Source organism: Tasmannia lanceolata, unplaced genomic scaffold, assembly GCF_043159265.1.
Source record: "Tasmannia lanceolata isolate RefF3 unplaced genomic scaffold, GAP_Taslan_0.1 ptg000015l, whole genome shotgun sequence".
NCBI classification, from domain to species: Eukaryota; Viridiplantae; Streptophyta; class Magnoliopsida; order Canellales; family Winteraceae; genus Tasmannia; species Tasmannia lanceolata.
In genome coordinates, this window is record NW_027518692.1 from 49,665,515 (window position 1) to 49,680,367 (window position 14,853).

A 14,853-nucleotide genomic window follows, 5' to 3' on the forward strand; every position below is an offset into this window, starting at 1 on the left:
TTTTGACCATCTCAGTCTTTTGCTTCAATAAAATTTTAACCATTCAAAAAAAAAAAACCTAGCATCAATTTAGCATCACTTAACGTATACTGATCCTTGAAGCAATGAATCCTGATGCATGGTATTGAGAAAATATAAATAAAAAAACAATGCTTACAAGAGCCCTTGATATCAGAAATGTCACTACAACAGGAAGATCCTTAGTTCTCAATACGTCTGCAGCCGAATGTAATGCCAGGGCTATCCCTTGTCTCCCTAGCCAACAAGAATCCACAGTGTCCCCTCCAGCGCCGACATCACGGATATATAAAGAAAATAAAGTCGAAAGAGTTTCCTGCAGTTAACAAAGTATAGAGAAACAAAATATTTCAAATAATAACCAGAAAAAGCAGCAAAACAATGTAAGCATAAAAAAACAAAAATTATGACCTGTATAGTATCTGGGTTTTCATCCAAGGCTGCAGCTAATGCCTCCCCAGCTCCCACACGGACGTTATAGTTGACATGAGAAAGTGCACCAAAAAGACGAGAGTAGTTGGTCCCAAAATCAAACCCATAACGATCCCATACATCTTCTGCTGCTTCTGCAACTGACTGAACGGAAAGCTCAGATGAGTCATTATGTAGAAGCAGACACGCACATAAATTTATAACACCAAGAAAAGCGCTAAATGAAACATGACAATAAGAACCTTCTTATCAACATTCTTAACCCTCATTCCATCAAATAACAAGAACGCCTGAAAAATACAACAGAGATCTAACTAATATGAAGATATACCAAAGCAATTTAACATAAGGCTGGCATACAAAGAGGGCAAAAAACAATCACTATTACAAGATGGGACTTTGAAGGTTGGACTACATCATCACACAAGACGGGGGTTAAAGAATACCTAGAAACTATGAAATGAGTGGGTAAATGGGGTGTACCATGTAAGGCAAACACGGAAAAAGAATGTGACAACATAGATTGACTTGCATGGATTACTTCAGTAGAATGGGTTTGAGGAGATTGAAACCACGATGAGCTAGTTATGAATTCCATTTCATTCGTCGTTTCGTTTTGGCCTGTTGAACTCGAAATTTTAGAAAAAAGAAATAACGGTAAAATCCCTTAAAGAAAATAAGAGAAAAAAATGTGGTTACACATCATGTTATTCCCAAAATAAAAAAGGACAAACATGAAGTTAAAGTATTTTAATGAAAAAGAAAATAAAAAAAAAGCCCACGACTAAGGGAAAATGAATCCCAAAATTTAACGGAACAAATTAAGGCTCACAAAAGAGGAAACGAGTCACCAACGTTTCAGACAGGGAAGTTACGAAACTCCCCACAAAAGGGGAAATTATGATCGTGGAATCCTGGATAAGGGATGAGGTGGCACCCACAATGGCTCCAAGAAGGGAAATTTGAGATCGTGAAGTGAAAGTAAGGGATGAGGTGGCACTTGCCAACTACTTCAAAAGACCTCTATAAATACAGGAAAGATCCTTTGAAAAGAGATCATAATCCAATCCTGGGGAGAAAAAAGCAACCCAAAAGGGGATCGGATCTTTTGGGAAGAAAAAGGTTAAGCGAAAGAAGAAACATAAGAGAAGAGAGAAAGGTGAGAAAAGATTATTGGCGAACACTTTCTTTTTTTTTCTTCTTTCTTTTTTTTTGCAGATTTTCTACGGGGGGAGAAGACCTTTCTTTTTCATAAGAAGGATGAAAAAAATCCCTTTAGAATCTCTCCCAGAGACTTTCAAAGGTCCCTTTAGGATCTCTTCCCATAGACTCCCTAAAGGGAGAAGACCTTTCTCCTCCGAGAGAAAGGTGATAAAGACAGTGGTTTCTCAAAAGATAAAGACGGCGGTTTTCCAAAAGAAATAAGACCTTTCTCCTTCGGGAGAAAGAAGAAAATCCCTTTAGAATCTTTTCCCAGAGACTCTCTAAAGATCCCTTTAGGATCTCTTCCCATAGACTCCCTAATGCTTCGTTTGATTGCTAGTATAAAACAAAAACGGGAGGTGACATCAGCATTACCATGGAAGTCTCCAATGTAATTTTCTAGGGAATGGTGCTCTCTCTCTCTTTCTCTCTCTTCCCTCTCTCTCCACTCATAATGACACCCTTGTCTAATAAATGCTTGTCCCCTCCCTCGTCTCCTCCCTTTTTCCACAAAAATTCAATGGAATTTTTTTTTACTTGCAACCAAACGAAGCCTAAAAGGAGAAGACATTTCTCCTCTGGGAGAAGGATGATAAAGATGAAGGTTCTCCAAAAGGAAGACGAAAGAAAATCCCTTTAGGATCTCTTCATAGAGACTCCCTAAAGTGAGAAGACCTTTCTCCTTTGGGAGAAGGATGGTAAAGATGACGAATCCTAAAAAGGAAGACGAAAGAAAAACCCTTTAGAATCTTTGTCCAGAGACTCTCTAAAGATCCCTTTAGGATCTCTTCCCATAGACTCCCTAAAGAGAGAAGATTTTTCTCCTCCAGGAGAAGGATGATAAAAATGACGGGTCCCCAAAGGGAAGATGAAGAAAGTCTCCTCCATGACAGAGAAATTTCGTCCAAGAGGATCTGTTCACAAAAATCAGATCTTTCAAAAATCCCTCTTTTCTAGAGGATAATTAACCAAAAATTGTATTTAGATAGGAAACCTCTTGATGGATAATCAGGGGTGTTTTATATCTTCAAGAAATGTAATTAACGGCCAATAGAGCCAGAAGTGTACGATCCCAACCAAAATTAGTAAAACCTCTTCTTGCAATAGGGAAATTTGATCTCAATGCATTTTATGGGTGTGATTCTCTTTTTCATGCATGTGAAATTTGTTGCGAACATGGCCGCAGGAACGGAACGATTCGGTGTTCCAACCGTTTGGTTCGGCATTGACCCCACCTACATCGGATGATTGTCGCTCTGCAATCTATAAAGCCCCGATTATGTATCACTAATTAAACGTAAATCATTGTTTTTAGTAGACCTTTATCACACAAATGGGATGTCAATTCGGCATGGGACCATAACCATGTGAGTCAACAGTTTCAATCATACATGCTTGTTGTGTGTCCGTTTAATAACAAATATTAAAAATACCACTTTGGTGGTTTTTTATGACTCGCATAGTTTGGTTGAGTCCAATGTGTACTCGGTCAAGCAGAGCCGACTCGGATTTCGCCTCGCGAGTTTTGGCTAGCATCTGAGTTTTGAAACAGCGGTAACAATATCAACACGTAGTCATAAAAATATTTCCCCTGATTGATGGTGAGGACATTATAGTTTTTTCCACTCTTTCATCAACATCCAATTAGGAACTGCAACAACTTCACAGTATCAATAGTGCAAGCAAACAGTCACAAATCTCAGTTTCCAAGAGACCTTATGAAGCCAGCCTGGATCTAAGCTTTGGAGAGAGAGAGAGAGAGCTGGGCATGCAATGGTATGGCAGAAGATGAAGGTGGTTGGGATGACAATCATTAATTAATGATTACCATGATCACATCAGAAGAGAGGCAAAGGGTAAGACGAAAGGTGTGGGACGAGGAGAGGCATGCTTTGCATAGGAGAGGAATAGAAGGAAAGACACTCCTCCCCAATTAAGTACTGCACTTCTGAAAAAAGATAATCAAAAATTTACCACCGTGATTGTTTGCCAATTTCTTAATCTTGTAAAATCTTATTTGAATCAGCCAAACGTGTAATTTTTATTTTTATTTTTATTTTATTTTTTGAAAATGCCAAATGTGTAATTTTCAACTTGCTAATTTCAATTCTTGTAATTTTAAAATCTAGTTTGAAAGCCATCTGGTTCACACTTCGTAGGCTGGTATATTCATGGTAAAATTAAAAGAGAAATAGCCTAAACGAGCCAATAGTTCACCAAATCAGTTCACAGTGGATGGGGGATTAGAGATAATTTGCTAAATCTGATTTGGCCTATTATGATTGAAAAAAAAAACATCTGGCATAAACAATGTGCCCAGAGATTGTGGTGGTTGACAGAAATAACATCTCCCACACAAAAATGGATGCAAATTGAAAAGGCATTGGTATAACCTAAACAGAAAAAGGCATGGAGAAAACAAGGACCCATAGGAACACACCGTCATCTGCAATGTGCAGATGTGGGGGAAATCCTCTACTCCTTCTCTATAACAGAGGTCTTCTGCCTCTTGATCTCCAATAATAAAGGAGGAAGTAGTAAATTGAAGGGAAAATCGTCACCCATTTACCATTGCAATCAAAATCAAAGTAAGAATAGACTTCAACAAAAAAACTGCACAAAAACATATCCCAACATTATCGAAACTAGATTTCAGAAAATTGAACTCCTTATCGGAATGGTCTGAAGGAAAGATGGGTGAGACTAAACACAAGTAATTATTCAAACCTATATAGCAGTATAAAAAAAACAAATGTGACTAATGAATTTTATTGAGGCTCTGTTTCTTTCGACGTAAAAATGGCGTAAAATTTCTTTTATGTTCATTTTTACAACATAAAACAAATTTTACGTCCATTTTTACGTCGAAAGAAACGGAGCCTAAACGAAAACAAACCTTTAATGTGCATAAGCACAAGTAGTAAACTAGGAGAAAAATCAAGTAGTATCCTAGCATGCCAGGAATAACCAAACCATGCCCATATTATAATCTCACATTGAAGTCAATTTCTTAACCAGGGTGCATTTAACCAAATCACTGTACATGAAAAACTAAATTGAATGATGGTATTCGAAGCTCTAAATTAAAGGCATGTATCAAATCAACCACCATACATAGTACAGTCTCATAATGTCAAGTGGCATGCCTATAGTTGAATATGGCATCACAACATGGAGCAATAATTGACAAATAAATAGTTTATTCAACTGAACACATCAAGAATTAGATATTCTTCTAAGATATGAAAAGAGAGGAGATAAGTACCAATATGAACAGAAAGAAGAAATGCGGCAAACAAGAATAGATAGCATGTGGCACTGAAAATTCAAATGGATGAACTATATATAAGGTTTCAATACATGTGTTGAAAAAAAAACATACGGAGAAGCAGTAAATCAGAATGTGCAGGAAAAATAGAAAGAAGAAATTGTGTATGTCGGGAAACTACAGCTAAAAACAGATTCAAGCACAGTTGGGCAAGCCAGGAAATCAGAATGTGCAGGAAAATAGAAAAAAGTAGCTATGTCGGGAAACGAAAGCTACAAACAGATGAGAAAACAACGTAGTAAAACTAAACAAAAAGTAACTTTAACAATAAATATTGCAGCCAGAGTTCCTTGACAGCTGTTAAGCTTTCTATTTCAGAAGTATGCCCCGTCATTATACTTTTTAGATTTTTTTTATTTTTTTTGAATGGCCCGTCATTATACTCTTTAGATTTGAAGAGGCTAGCATGAAAACCTTTTCTGGATCATGTAGAGCAAGCCAAATGCTTGTTGCAACATCAACATTCTGAGGAACGGAACGGCCAGAAACTGATGGAATGCATTTCATAGCATTTAAGCAGGCAAGCCTCACGTGAACATCTTTGGCATATACTCCACAGAGAGCCTGTTTGAAACATCATGAAAACAAGCAACAAAAATGTATCTATCATAAAAGCAAAATGTAGAAACGGTAAGGGGCCGTTTGGATATCAGTATTTTAAAATCTTGGACTTCCAAAAAATCCTAGATGGGAAACGAGAGAAGAAGGAGATCGTCCCGTCGTTTTCTGATTTCTCGGCCCTCTTTTTGTCGAGCGAGAGAATAGGGTTTCCAGGTTTTAGAAATCTCGAGATGGGAGAGAGATTTCTAAAACCTGGATTTCTTACTTAAAACCCAAGAAAATGGGTTGTAAACAGAATTTTACACCGCTTTCAAACTAAAACCTGGATTCTAAAACCCATGTATCCAAACAGCCCCAAGGAAAATGGAATGGGGCATACAGGTGCCAGTTCATCTGCTTGCAGACCCAGACATAACTCATTCAACATTGGCCCAATTGATGCCTGATAAGCGGGAACAACACCAAGAACATGATAAAGGACCTGCAAACAAATACCGAGAAATGTAAGAAGAGCCTAACGTTCAATATATAAACAAAACGAAACAGAAGGACATAAACAACAGAATCAAGGTGTAGGCATGTAACTGAAAGCATTCGAAGTCTAGGAAGTGGCAGTATAGGATCCATGTGTAAAGAAAAAATCCGAAGCACGTCATCATGAAGCCCTGTCTTCTTTGAAGACATGAGTATCTTCTCCATAATCTGATAGCAAAAAGAATTTTATACAAAAATTAAATAAATACCACCTAAAATAATGAACAATTACACAGATAATTTAATGATAAAAAAAAGTACCGGGAATACGAAAGTGAAGGAATCTGCCGGGAGAGGTCCAAATTTACAGGATATTGATAAGCCTGCAATTATTCGTTCAAATAGGCCCACAGAAGGCCTTTCTCGGTTTTCGCCTTCGGTAACTGATGGCATTAGGTCCCAGACAGTATGAACTTCCTCAGTAATAATTATGTGTAACGCAGCCGCTATCTCAGGTGCCCAGTTACAGAGAGGAGGAGCAACACATCTTGCAAGTTTCAGCAGTGTCTCGAATGCTACATCAGTCACTATTGGTGACCGCAGTAAAGGGTCAACAAATCTCACCTGTCATCGAGACAATTAAAGATCAGATAATATAAAAAATGGAAACAGCATGAGCACAGAAATGAATTCCTTTCAGATGATTCCATAGCATCAGAAGCTACAATGCGTCAAATGATATCAATTACAAAAGGCAACCATTCAAAAAAATAAATTACAAGAGGCAAAAAGTCTGGGAAAAGGTACATTTTTCCTGCTGAGTACTAGGATAGAAAACTAAATTCGCTAAGCGAACAAAAGTAATGATCATGTAACCAAAAAAATAAATAAATAACAAATGCAAAGTTAGAAAACAACTAGATAACTTTCACCACAAATAGCTATCTTCCAGATTTACCATATAAAATAGTGCTATGAGGAAGATGTTGGACTATGGAATAGCCTTTCGAGCATTTTATGCGGGTCGCTGATAAGTAGTCCTGTTACCATGATGATTCCTGTATTAGTTAAATTTACTTGCCTTTTGTAATCATGATGGTGTGGTTTTATTCATGTGGAAGGAATGTAAACGATTAGGAGTTGATGAGACATATATTTATTCATGTTGAGTGTAGGACTTGTCATGTTGAAAACCCAGCTCTGCAAGTGCAAATCACATGGCATGTTCACCTTGGATGCCATGTGACCACCTTTCAAAAAGATGACCACCTTGGATGTTATAATTTAGGAGTAATGGGGATTATCAATTAATAAATCATCATTTGATTTCATCATTTACGTTGAACAAATGCTAAGGAACTGAGATGATGTGGCATACATTTAGTCATGTACTGTGTGTGACAGGGTAAATGCAGCCATTCAGGGCAAGCCTGGATTTTTATCCTTGTATTTGTGCCACATGCCACCCCTAGTCCCAAGAGGTCACCTAGGCCCTAGGTGATTCCAAAGGCAGCCACTAGAAATGTATCTGTGTGGGGGGCTTTCTCCTATGAATTAGGCCCCCATCCCCTCCAGGACGCCAAGGTAAACAGCTTTGATGCCATGCAGCCGTAGTAACCGCGGAGGTGAATTTTATAACCATATCTGTTTGGCACCAAAGGCTTGAATGTATTTCTCAGTATCAAGTGCAACATGTCCTTAGTTATTGGGCAATAATTAAAAGAAAAAAAAACTGCTTATCAAGTATCAACATATCATTGTAATCAGTTACTTACAGATGAAAGGAAGCTATTACATCTAACTATCAAATAACACAATTTTACAATGAATCACTAATGGTTGAATCGATTACTTTGTTCTTATTTAATCATTATCAAATCTTCTAATTTGTAAGACAACTAAGCTTTCCACCTTGATTAGATGAGGTACAATCATCTTGGTTTCAAATTCTCCCAACAATTACCAATCGTAACAATGCAATTTTATACCAATGAGAAAATCTAATGAAGAGATGAGCGGAAAGGTAACGAAAACAGGTGGGTAGCATTAAAATCTCCTCCATATTTTTTGATAAATAAGAAAGGACGAACTGCAGAAGATTGTCATTTTAAAATATAACAGTGATCATGATATATAAACGAATGTGAACAACATTTCATATAAAAATTTAACACACAAAATAAAGAGTACCACATGTTCAAATTTTATTAATATTCAACATATGTATGGAACACATTAAGATTAAAAACATCCTCACATGGTTCCGATAGAGTTCTTGATTTTGATAGGCAGTAGTTGGAGTATTTAATGTAGGGATCAAAGAACAGATAATGCAGAATAAAATAGAAAGGGATATTTCTACATGTGATAAGAAGAAGAATTCAAGTGAAAACATAAATGTCTACAGAAAAAAAGAGAATTAAAAACAATGTTCAGAAATTACAAGGATACGTGATTTGTTCAGTAAGACTGCCACCCATTTAAGTACCAGTGAAATTCTTGATTAAACGGAGAAAATAACTTGAAGATGCAGATTTTCATACATAAATCAAATGAAACAGACGAAAGCAAGTGAACAGATTCACACCAGTGAAGGTAGTTGACCATGAGTGAACACTGGATTGGCAATAGCCATTTCCCCAAGAGCTCTGAGCATCACAGAGAGGTTCCTCTGCACACACCTAACGTTCTCACGGATAGAGGCTTCCTCTTTAAGCAGCAAATCGCGTGCCTCCTCCTTTGCGGTCTTACCCTTGTCTACGTGGACTATTTAAAACATAAAAACATCCAAACTTAAAATTGGTATCAAAAGAAATAAATAAATTCTGTTGCCATTCAAAAAAAAATGTGTATTAAAGATTTGCCTGCAATCAAGACATACCATTTTTTTTGGTTGCCTTCCCTATGTCCTTTTTCCCCACGCCTATAGCTTTACTTGGCTCTCTTTGTACAGGAAGATTCGACCTGGGATGTTCCTAGAATTGGAGAGCATGTGCAACATAACATTAACAATCAACAACTTTCTCAAAAAAAAATTAAAATTAAGATAATTACTAAGTCATCTTGGTCATCGTACGCCCGGAAACGTCCCTTTGCATGTTTTGTATTCTTAACCGCAACAGATTCTGCAACATATACACCTTGCTCGCTGGAGAGCATTCCCTCCGGAGTATAAAAAATCTGGAATGAAAGACAAAGGAAGCAGATTTCAGAACTAATTCTCAACAACAAAACCGACATGTGCAAATCAAACAAAAGTTTAGCAATAACTATAATCACAAAAACATAAAAATAAATAAACACAAAGTTATAATGTCAATTGTAAAATAACAGCGGGTATTCTGTGCTAAAAATATTTTCTATTCAACCACAGAATAAGATGCACCTAATACCATTACTTATTAATAACTAGTGGATACATAACTGATAAAATTGCTAATAAAGATTGCAAAGCTTTTCCCTCCCTCAGATCATCACAAATTTCACACAAAGACTATGCACTTTATCTAGACAAGTAAACAACTTCTGCATGAAAGGGCAATGCACAAGAAGCCCTGGGAGATTCACACGATAGTATAAAAACTGCAGGGCATTTTGCACAAAAGAAAACAATATATTTAGTGAATGTGAATCAAATAAAACACTCATATAAATAACCAAAATACCAAATAATTTCTGGTAACTTCACAAAACAAGGGAATTATGTTAATATATATAATTATCATGGTCAACTCAGATTTTTACAACAATTTGCATAATCTCTAGATCTTAGATTCCATGAGAAGAAAAAAAGATAAACAAGAGTAAAAAAAGTAATAATACACAAATAAATGCCTGGTGAAGTGTATAAGAAAAAAGTGTAGCAAACGGATTTTTAATTAATCTGTAACAATTAATAAATAACAAATCCAAATTCATTGGGAAGAAGAAGACAGTGTTGGATGCAGGCAATTTGGTTATGTCATCTTGACGTCATTCTGGCATCAACAGAGGCCTAACCCTGATCAATTTGGCTCCAATACCTAAGGAACCCTATAGTTTTAATTCGGGGTATTTATGATGATTCTTATTGAGTTTAAGGATTTATTTAGGGTACTAGTTTCCAGTAGTTCCTATTTTCGAGAGTTTCATGAGAGTTTTAGGAAATTACAGGAGCAATTTAATTTCTGCAAGGGATATCTTCATTTATTTGTTCGATTCTATTAGGAAAGTATCTAAGATTGGGATTTAATAAGGTTCGGGAGGAAAACCCCATATATGTATGTTGTAAATCTGTAGAATCAAATTTCTGAATAATGAGAGGACATATTTGTGTTTGAAGCTATATTTCATGCTCACTTTTTCTTGTTTCTGATGCATGAACAGTTCCAGCCCTATTCTGGTTATTTTTATTCCATTTTTTTCTAGATATTGTTGCGGAAACGCGAGCTTTGGCTCTCCTTTACTTTTAAAATTCTAACGTTATAGAAAAGTATTGGAAATTGGAACTGCTGTAGTCAATTCACTTTATATCTCTGAACTATTTTGCAAGAAATTTTCATTCTCTATAGGCCGTAATGACACTAGAGCCATTTAACATGCGATATTGTGGGTTTCTCATGGCTGGCCTGGGATGAGGTTGAGGAACGGAAGCTCTACAGCAACGGAACGGAAGCTCTATAGCAATGGAATTTCGCCCCCTGTTGAGGCTACACCTAAATGGTACTAAAGCCATTAAACAAGTGATATCATGGGTTTCTCATGGATAATCTGGGACCAGGTAGAGCCATTAAACAAAGTGAAGCTTCCAAGGATGTAGACGATTCACACTAGCAAGAATATGCTCAGAGAGAAGAGCCTCTTACAATTCCATTTTGAAACAATGCGAGGATTCCAGAATCTACAGCAATTGATCGAGGAACTCGATGTCGGAATGAGAAGACATGGAAGGTAATGGAAATAATGCGACAATCAATGCTCAACGCCCTCCAGCCTAACATTGAGTGCAGCCTCTAATTATCCAGCCTACGTTCCCGTTCAAATCCCACATGATCCAAGGGGCCGTTTGGATACGCGAATTTTAGAATCCGGGATTTCTTCAAAATTGTAGCTAAGAGACAAGAGAAGAAGCAGACCAGCCGCCGTTTTTTACTCGTTTTTTACTTCTCGCCCTTCTTTCCGATGGCAAGAGAGTAGCAGATCCTCCCATTTTTGCAGGTTTTAAAAATCATAGGATGCAGGAGAGATTTCTAAAACCTGGTTTTCTTACTTAAAATCCAAGAAACGCTGCCTGGACAGCGGCAGCAGCTTGATCATGAACCCTCTTTTACACTGTTTTCAAACTAAAAATCTGGATTCTAAAATCCGCATATCCAAACAACCCCCAAAGGTGAAGGGTTAATTCGGTGCCAAATTATCCAAATTTTAAACCCATGAATCCGGTTCAAGTCAAACAAGAACCAAAGAATGCGGTAAATAATTGGGACACCTTGACGTGCCTATAAACCGCCCTATGGCGCATGTAGGGGTGCAACTTGGGTCGGGCTCAACCAAACCAGATGGGCTATACCAAACCAGATTTTGGCTCAGGCTGGGTTGGCATTTTCTAAAGGATTCATTTAGCCAACCCCAACTAGTTTGGGACAAAGGCTTTGTTGAGTTGAATTGAGTTGAGTTGGGTTGGCATTTTCCCGGGTTTGGTTGGGTTAGGGTTGGAAAAAGCCAACCTGATTTAATTTCAGGTTGGGTTAGGGTTGAGGCCCTGGCAACCCGACCCGACCCGAACCCGAAATCCGTCCCCTAATTTTATCATGATTTTCTTAAGATTATTTTTCGTGTATTTTTCTGTTTGGCTCTAGATGAACCCGAAACCAGCCCAACCCGATTTGGAGGCGGGTTGGGTTAGGGTTCACAATTCTCAACCTGAGGCTCGGGTTGGGTCGGGTTGAGGGAATGCTATTTCGGGTTGGGTTAGGGTTGGCCTCAACCCGACCTGAGTTGCACCCCTAGGCGCATGAAGAAGCATCAAATTAAAGTCGACAAACCAGAATGTCATAGGGAGTTGCAAACTTGCACGCGCCAATGACGACTTAAACTAGCTAAATGAAGTTGAGAGGATTTCGAATATACGGAGCTACTGGAAGAAAAGAAGGCAAAAGTAGTATCATAAAATCAAAAAGGATGCGTCTGCCTAAGGCAGGGAGGGGGGGGGGGGGAGCTACAAGCATGGTTTTAAAGTTCGGCTGAAACATTTCGTTAATGTTTCAATGTAAGTATGCAAACCATGCACCTCTTCAGAAGAAAAAAAACAAAAAACAATGTACTGTGTGGAATGGGATGATGTGGTAGTGGTTGGTGCAAGGAATAGGGTGTTGACAGTAGTTGTGTGAAATTCCTTAACTGTGCTTCTTATATAATATAAAGCTCTATTGTCCTCACAATAAAAAGTAGTCAACCTTAGCTCAAACTCTAGGACCAAACAAATCATCTAGTATGTTTTTTAGGTAAGCAAACATCCCTTATGAAGATGTTCAAGCATCTAGGCCACAGAAAAAAAAAAGCTTGAAGTCCATGGTAATTTAACCAAGCCCAAGAGGGAAGTCCTAGTAATTTAACACTTCAATTTTTTTTTCCTTCTAGTTATTCTTCTTGCCTTATTCTACAACCTATTTTTCTCTTCTTATGTAAGTTTCCCAATTGCAGTGATGAAGAGATCTAAAGTAGTCCTACGAGATCTTTTTTTAATTAGTGTATTACACCGCGAATCTATGACACTAGGAGCAGGGTATCAAAGGCCCAAAGGGGTTGGATGTGTATTACTAGAACTAAAATTCCAAATTTCCCACAGTTGGATTATTTGTTGTTGCAAAAAATAGAACAATAATATAACAAACACTAGCAAATGGAGATTTGACAGGATTTTCGAAGAGATGTTTGATTGGATGAGGCCTATGGAGGTTGTTTTTAATCATGTTCGAAGATCTGCTAATCAAGTGGCGGACATTTTAGCCAAAGAGGCAGTTTTCAAGGATGCTCTAGCTCTTTTCGATTCTCTCCCGCCATGATTTTTCTATTTTAGTTAATGTTATGCTCTTGTAAAATCTCATAGTCGTTGTATCTCGACCATCTCGGTCCTTTTATTATTAATATTATTGGCTACCATTTTTCAAAAAACAAAAAAAAAAAACACTAGAAAATCCATTGTCATGGATGCATGTATACAGAAAATAAAAAGCGCAAGGAACTAGAACAAAATACAACAAAGCATGATTTCATGTATTAGATAGGCAGTAATTTTTCAGGTATTAGATAGGCAGTAACTTTTTTACCTTAATATCATCTTCTGAAAGTGCATCATGTGAAGCACGGTCTGGGAGGTCATTTAAATGCTGAAGAATTAATAACAGAATATTAATGCCAGCAATAGTGGACTCAGTAATCCCAGGAGAAAAGATACAAAGAAGGAAAAAGCAAGCAAAACTGACCTTCTCAAACTCTAGAAATGTATCTTTGGGTATTATAGACATCAAAGTCGATAGTGAACTCATAGCCGCACGTTGCTCCAGGGTGTTATGACTCAATAACCCCATTGGTCCCAATAAATCCTGAGAAGTTACATATACGCGTGTGGAAGATTTAATAATGAAAGTAAACATGACTGTTTGTAAAGTACAGTGTGTGTAATGTGCAAAATGGCGATACTTAATCAAAATTGCTTGTTCATCACTAATGCTGCATCTTTACTAGTGCAAAGAAAAATGAACACTCAACTATCTGTGGAATTTATCGGGAGTATATAATCCCAGCAAGAACCATTTATATAAAAGGAGACAACATTTATAAATCACATTCTCCTAATGAAACATTGACAGAACAATTTTCTTAGAGTAAAATTTTATACATAGGAATTGGGTAATTAAACGGTGTTCTTTCTTCTTCTTCCCTTCTCCAAAATGGATAGGGTTGGCTAAGGAAAAGGGAGAAGGGCCAAGAGAGAAAGGGAACACACACACACACACACACACACACACACACACACACACACACACACGCACACACGCACGCGCACACACACACACACACACAGAGATGTAGCCATCCTAGGAAAAGAACAAAAACTAGTAACTATTTCTCTTAAGACAGAGAGAGAGAGAGACATACACAGAGAGAGAGAGAGAGAGACACACACACACACACAGAGGCAGAGTGAGAGAGAGAGACACACACACACACAGAGGCAGAGAGAGAGAGAGCGAGAGAGAGAGAGAGAGACACACACACACAACATAAAAAGAAAAAATGCCTATATCGCCTTCAACAATCACCGACAAAAAGACAAATTTTAGTTTTAACACCACATGATTTTCCCACATAGTATAGACTATACTCCAATCAAACATTGGAAAGAAGACACTCTCAAGCCTGCCCCAAAGAAGACAGTCTTGATATGGTACCAGCTAATTAATTTCATCACTTTAGACCATCAGATTGAAGCTAAGTTTAAATTCATTAGCAACAATGAAACAATACGCAACATAATGGCTTAACGAATCTAATAATAAACGTACAACTACTGTCTAATGAAAATAAGGAACCAATTTTATTTTATTTTATTTTTTTGAAGGGTAAATAAGGAACCAAATTAAAATTGTTTTTTAATGGGAATCAGATTGAATCATAGGGTTGAAATCGTCAATAACAGGAATTTGGCAAAAATGAATCGTACATTTTTATTCTTTTTTGCATTGCCCATTTCTTTGTACGTTTTGTGGAATGATTACATAATTTACTAAAGAAACTCATTAAAATCGACTATTCACAAAAAATAATAATAATTTATAGAAGTACAGGAATGACGA

General features: G+C 37.3%; 1 protein-coding gene across 1 annotated transcript in view; it reads right to left on the bottom strand.

Annotated features, from left to right (window-relative positions):
* The window catches only part of ILA (ILITYHIA), an 88,316-nt gene that overhangs the window by 54,301 nt on the left and 19,162 nt on the right, over positions 1-14,853 (bottom strand). The window contains exons 14-24 of the mRNA XM_077396641.1: positions 13,480-13,599; positions 13,324-13,383; positions 9,071-9,196; positions 8,898-8,991; positions 8,604-8,782; positions 6,338-6,640; positions 6,128-6,244; positions 5,922-6,023; positions 5,396-5,545; positions 430-594; positions 158-334 (exon numbers count right to left, since the gene is read on the bottom strand). Coding sequence (XP_077252756.1) covers positions 158-334; positions 430-594; positions 5,396-5,545; positions 5,922-6,023; positions 6,128-6,244; positions 6,338-6,640; positions 8,604-8,782; positions 8,898-8,991; positions 9,071-9,196; positions 13,324-13,383; positions 13,480-13,599 — 1,593 coding nt within the window. The remainder of the gene's footprint in view (positions 1-157; positions 335-429; positions 595-5,395; positions 5,546-5,921; positions 6,024-6,127; positions 6,245-6,337; positions 6,641-8,603; positions 8,783-8,897; positions 8,992-9,070; positions 9,197-13,323; positions 13,384-13,479; positions 13,600-14,853) is intronic.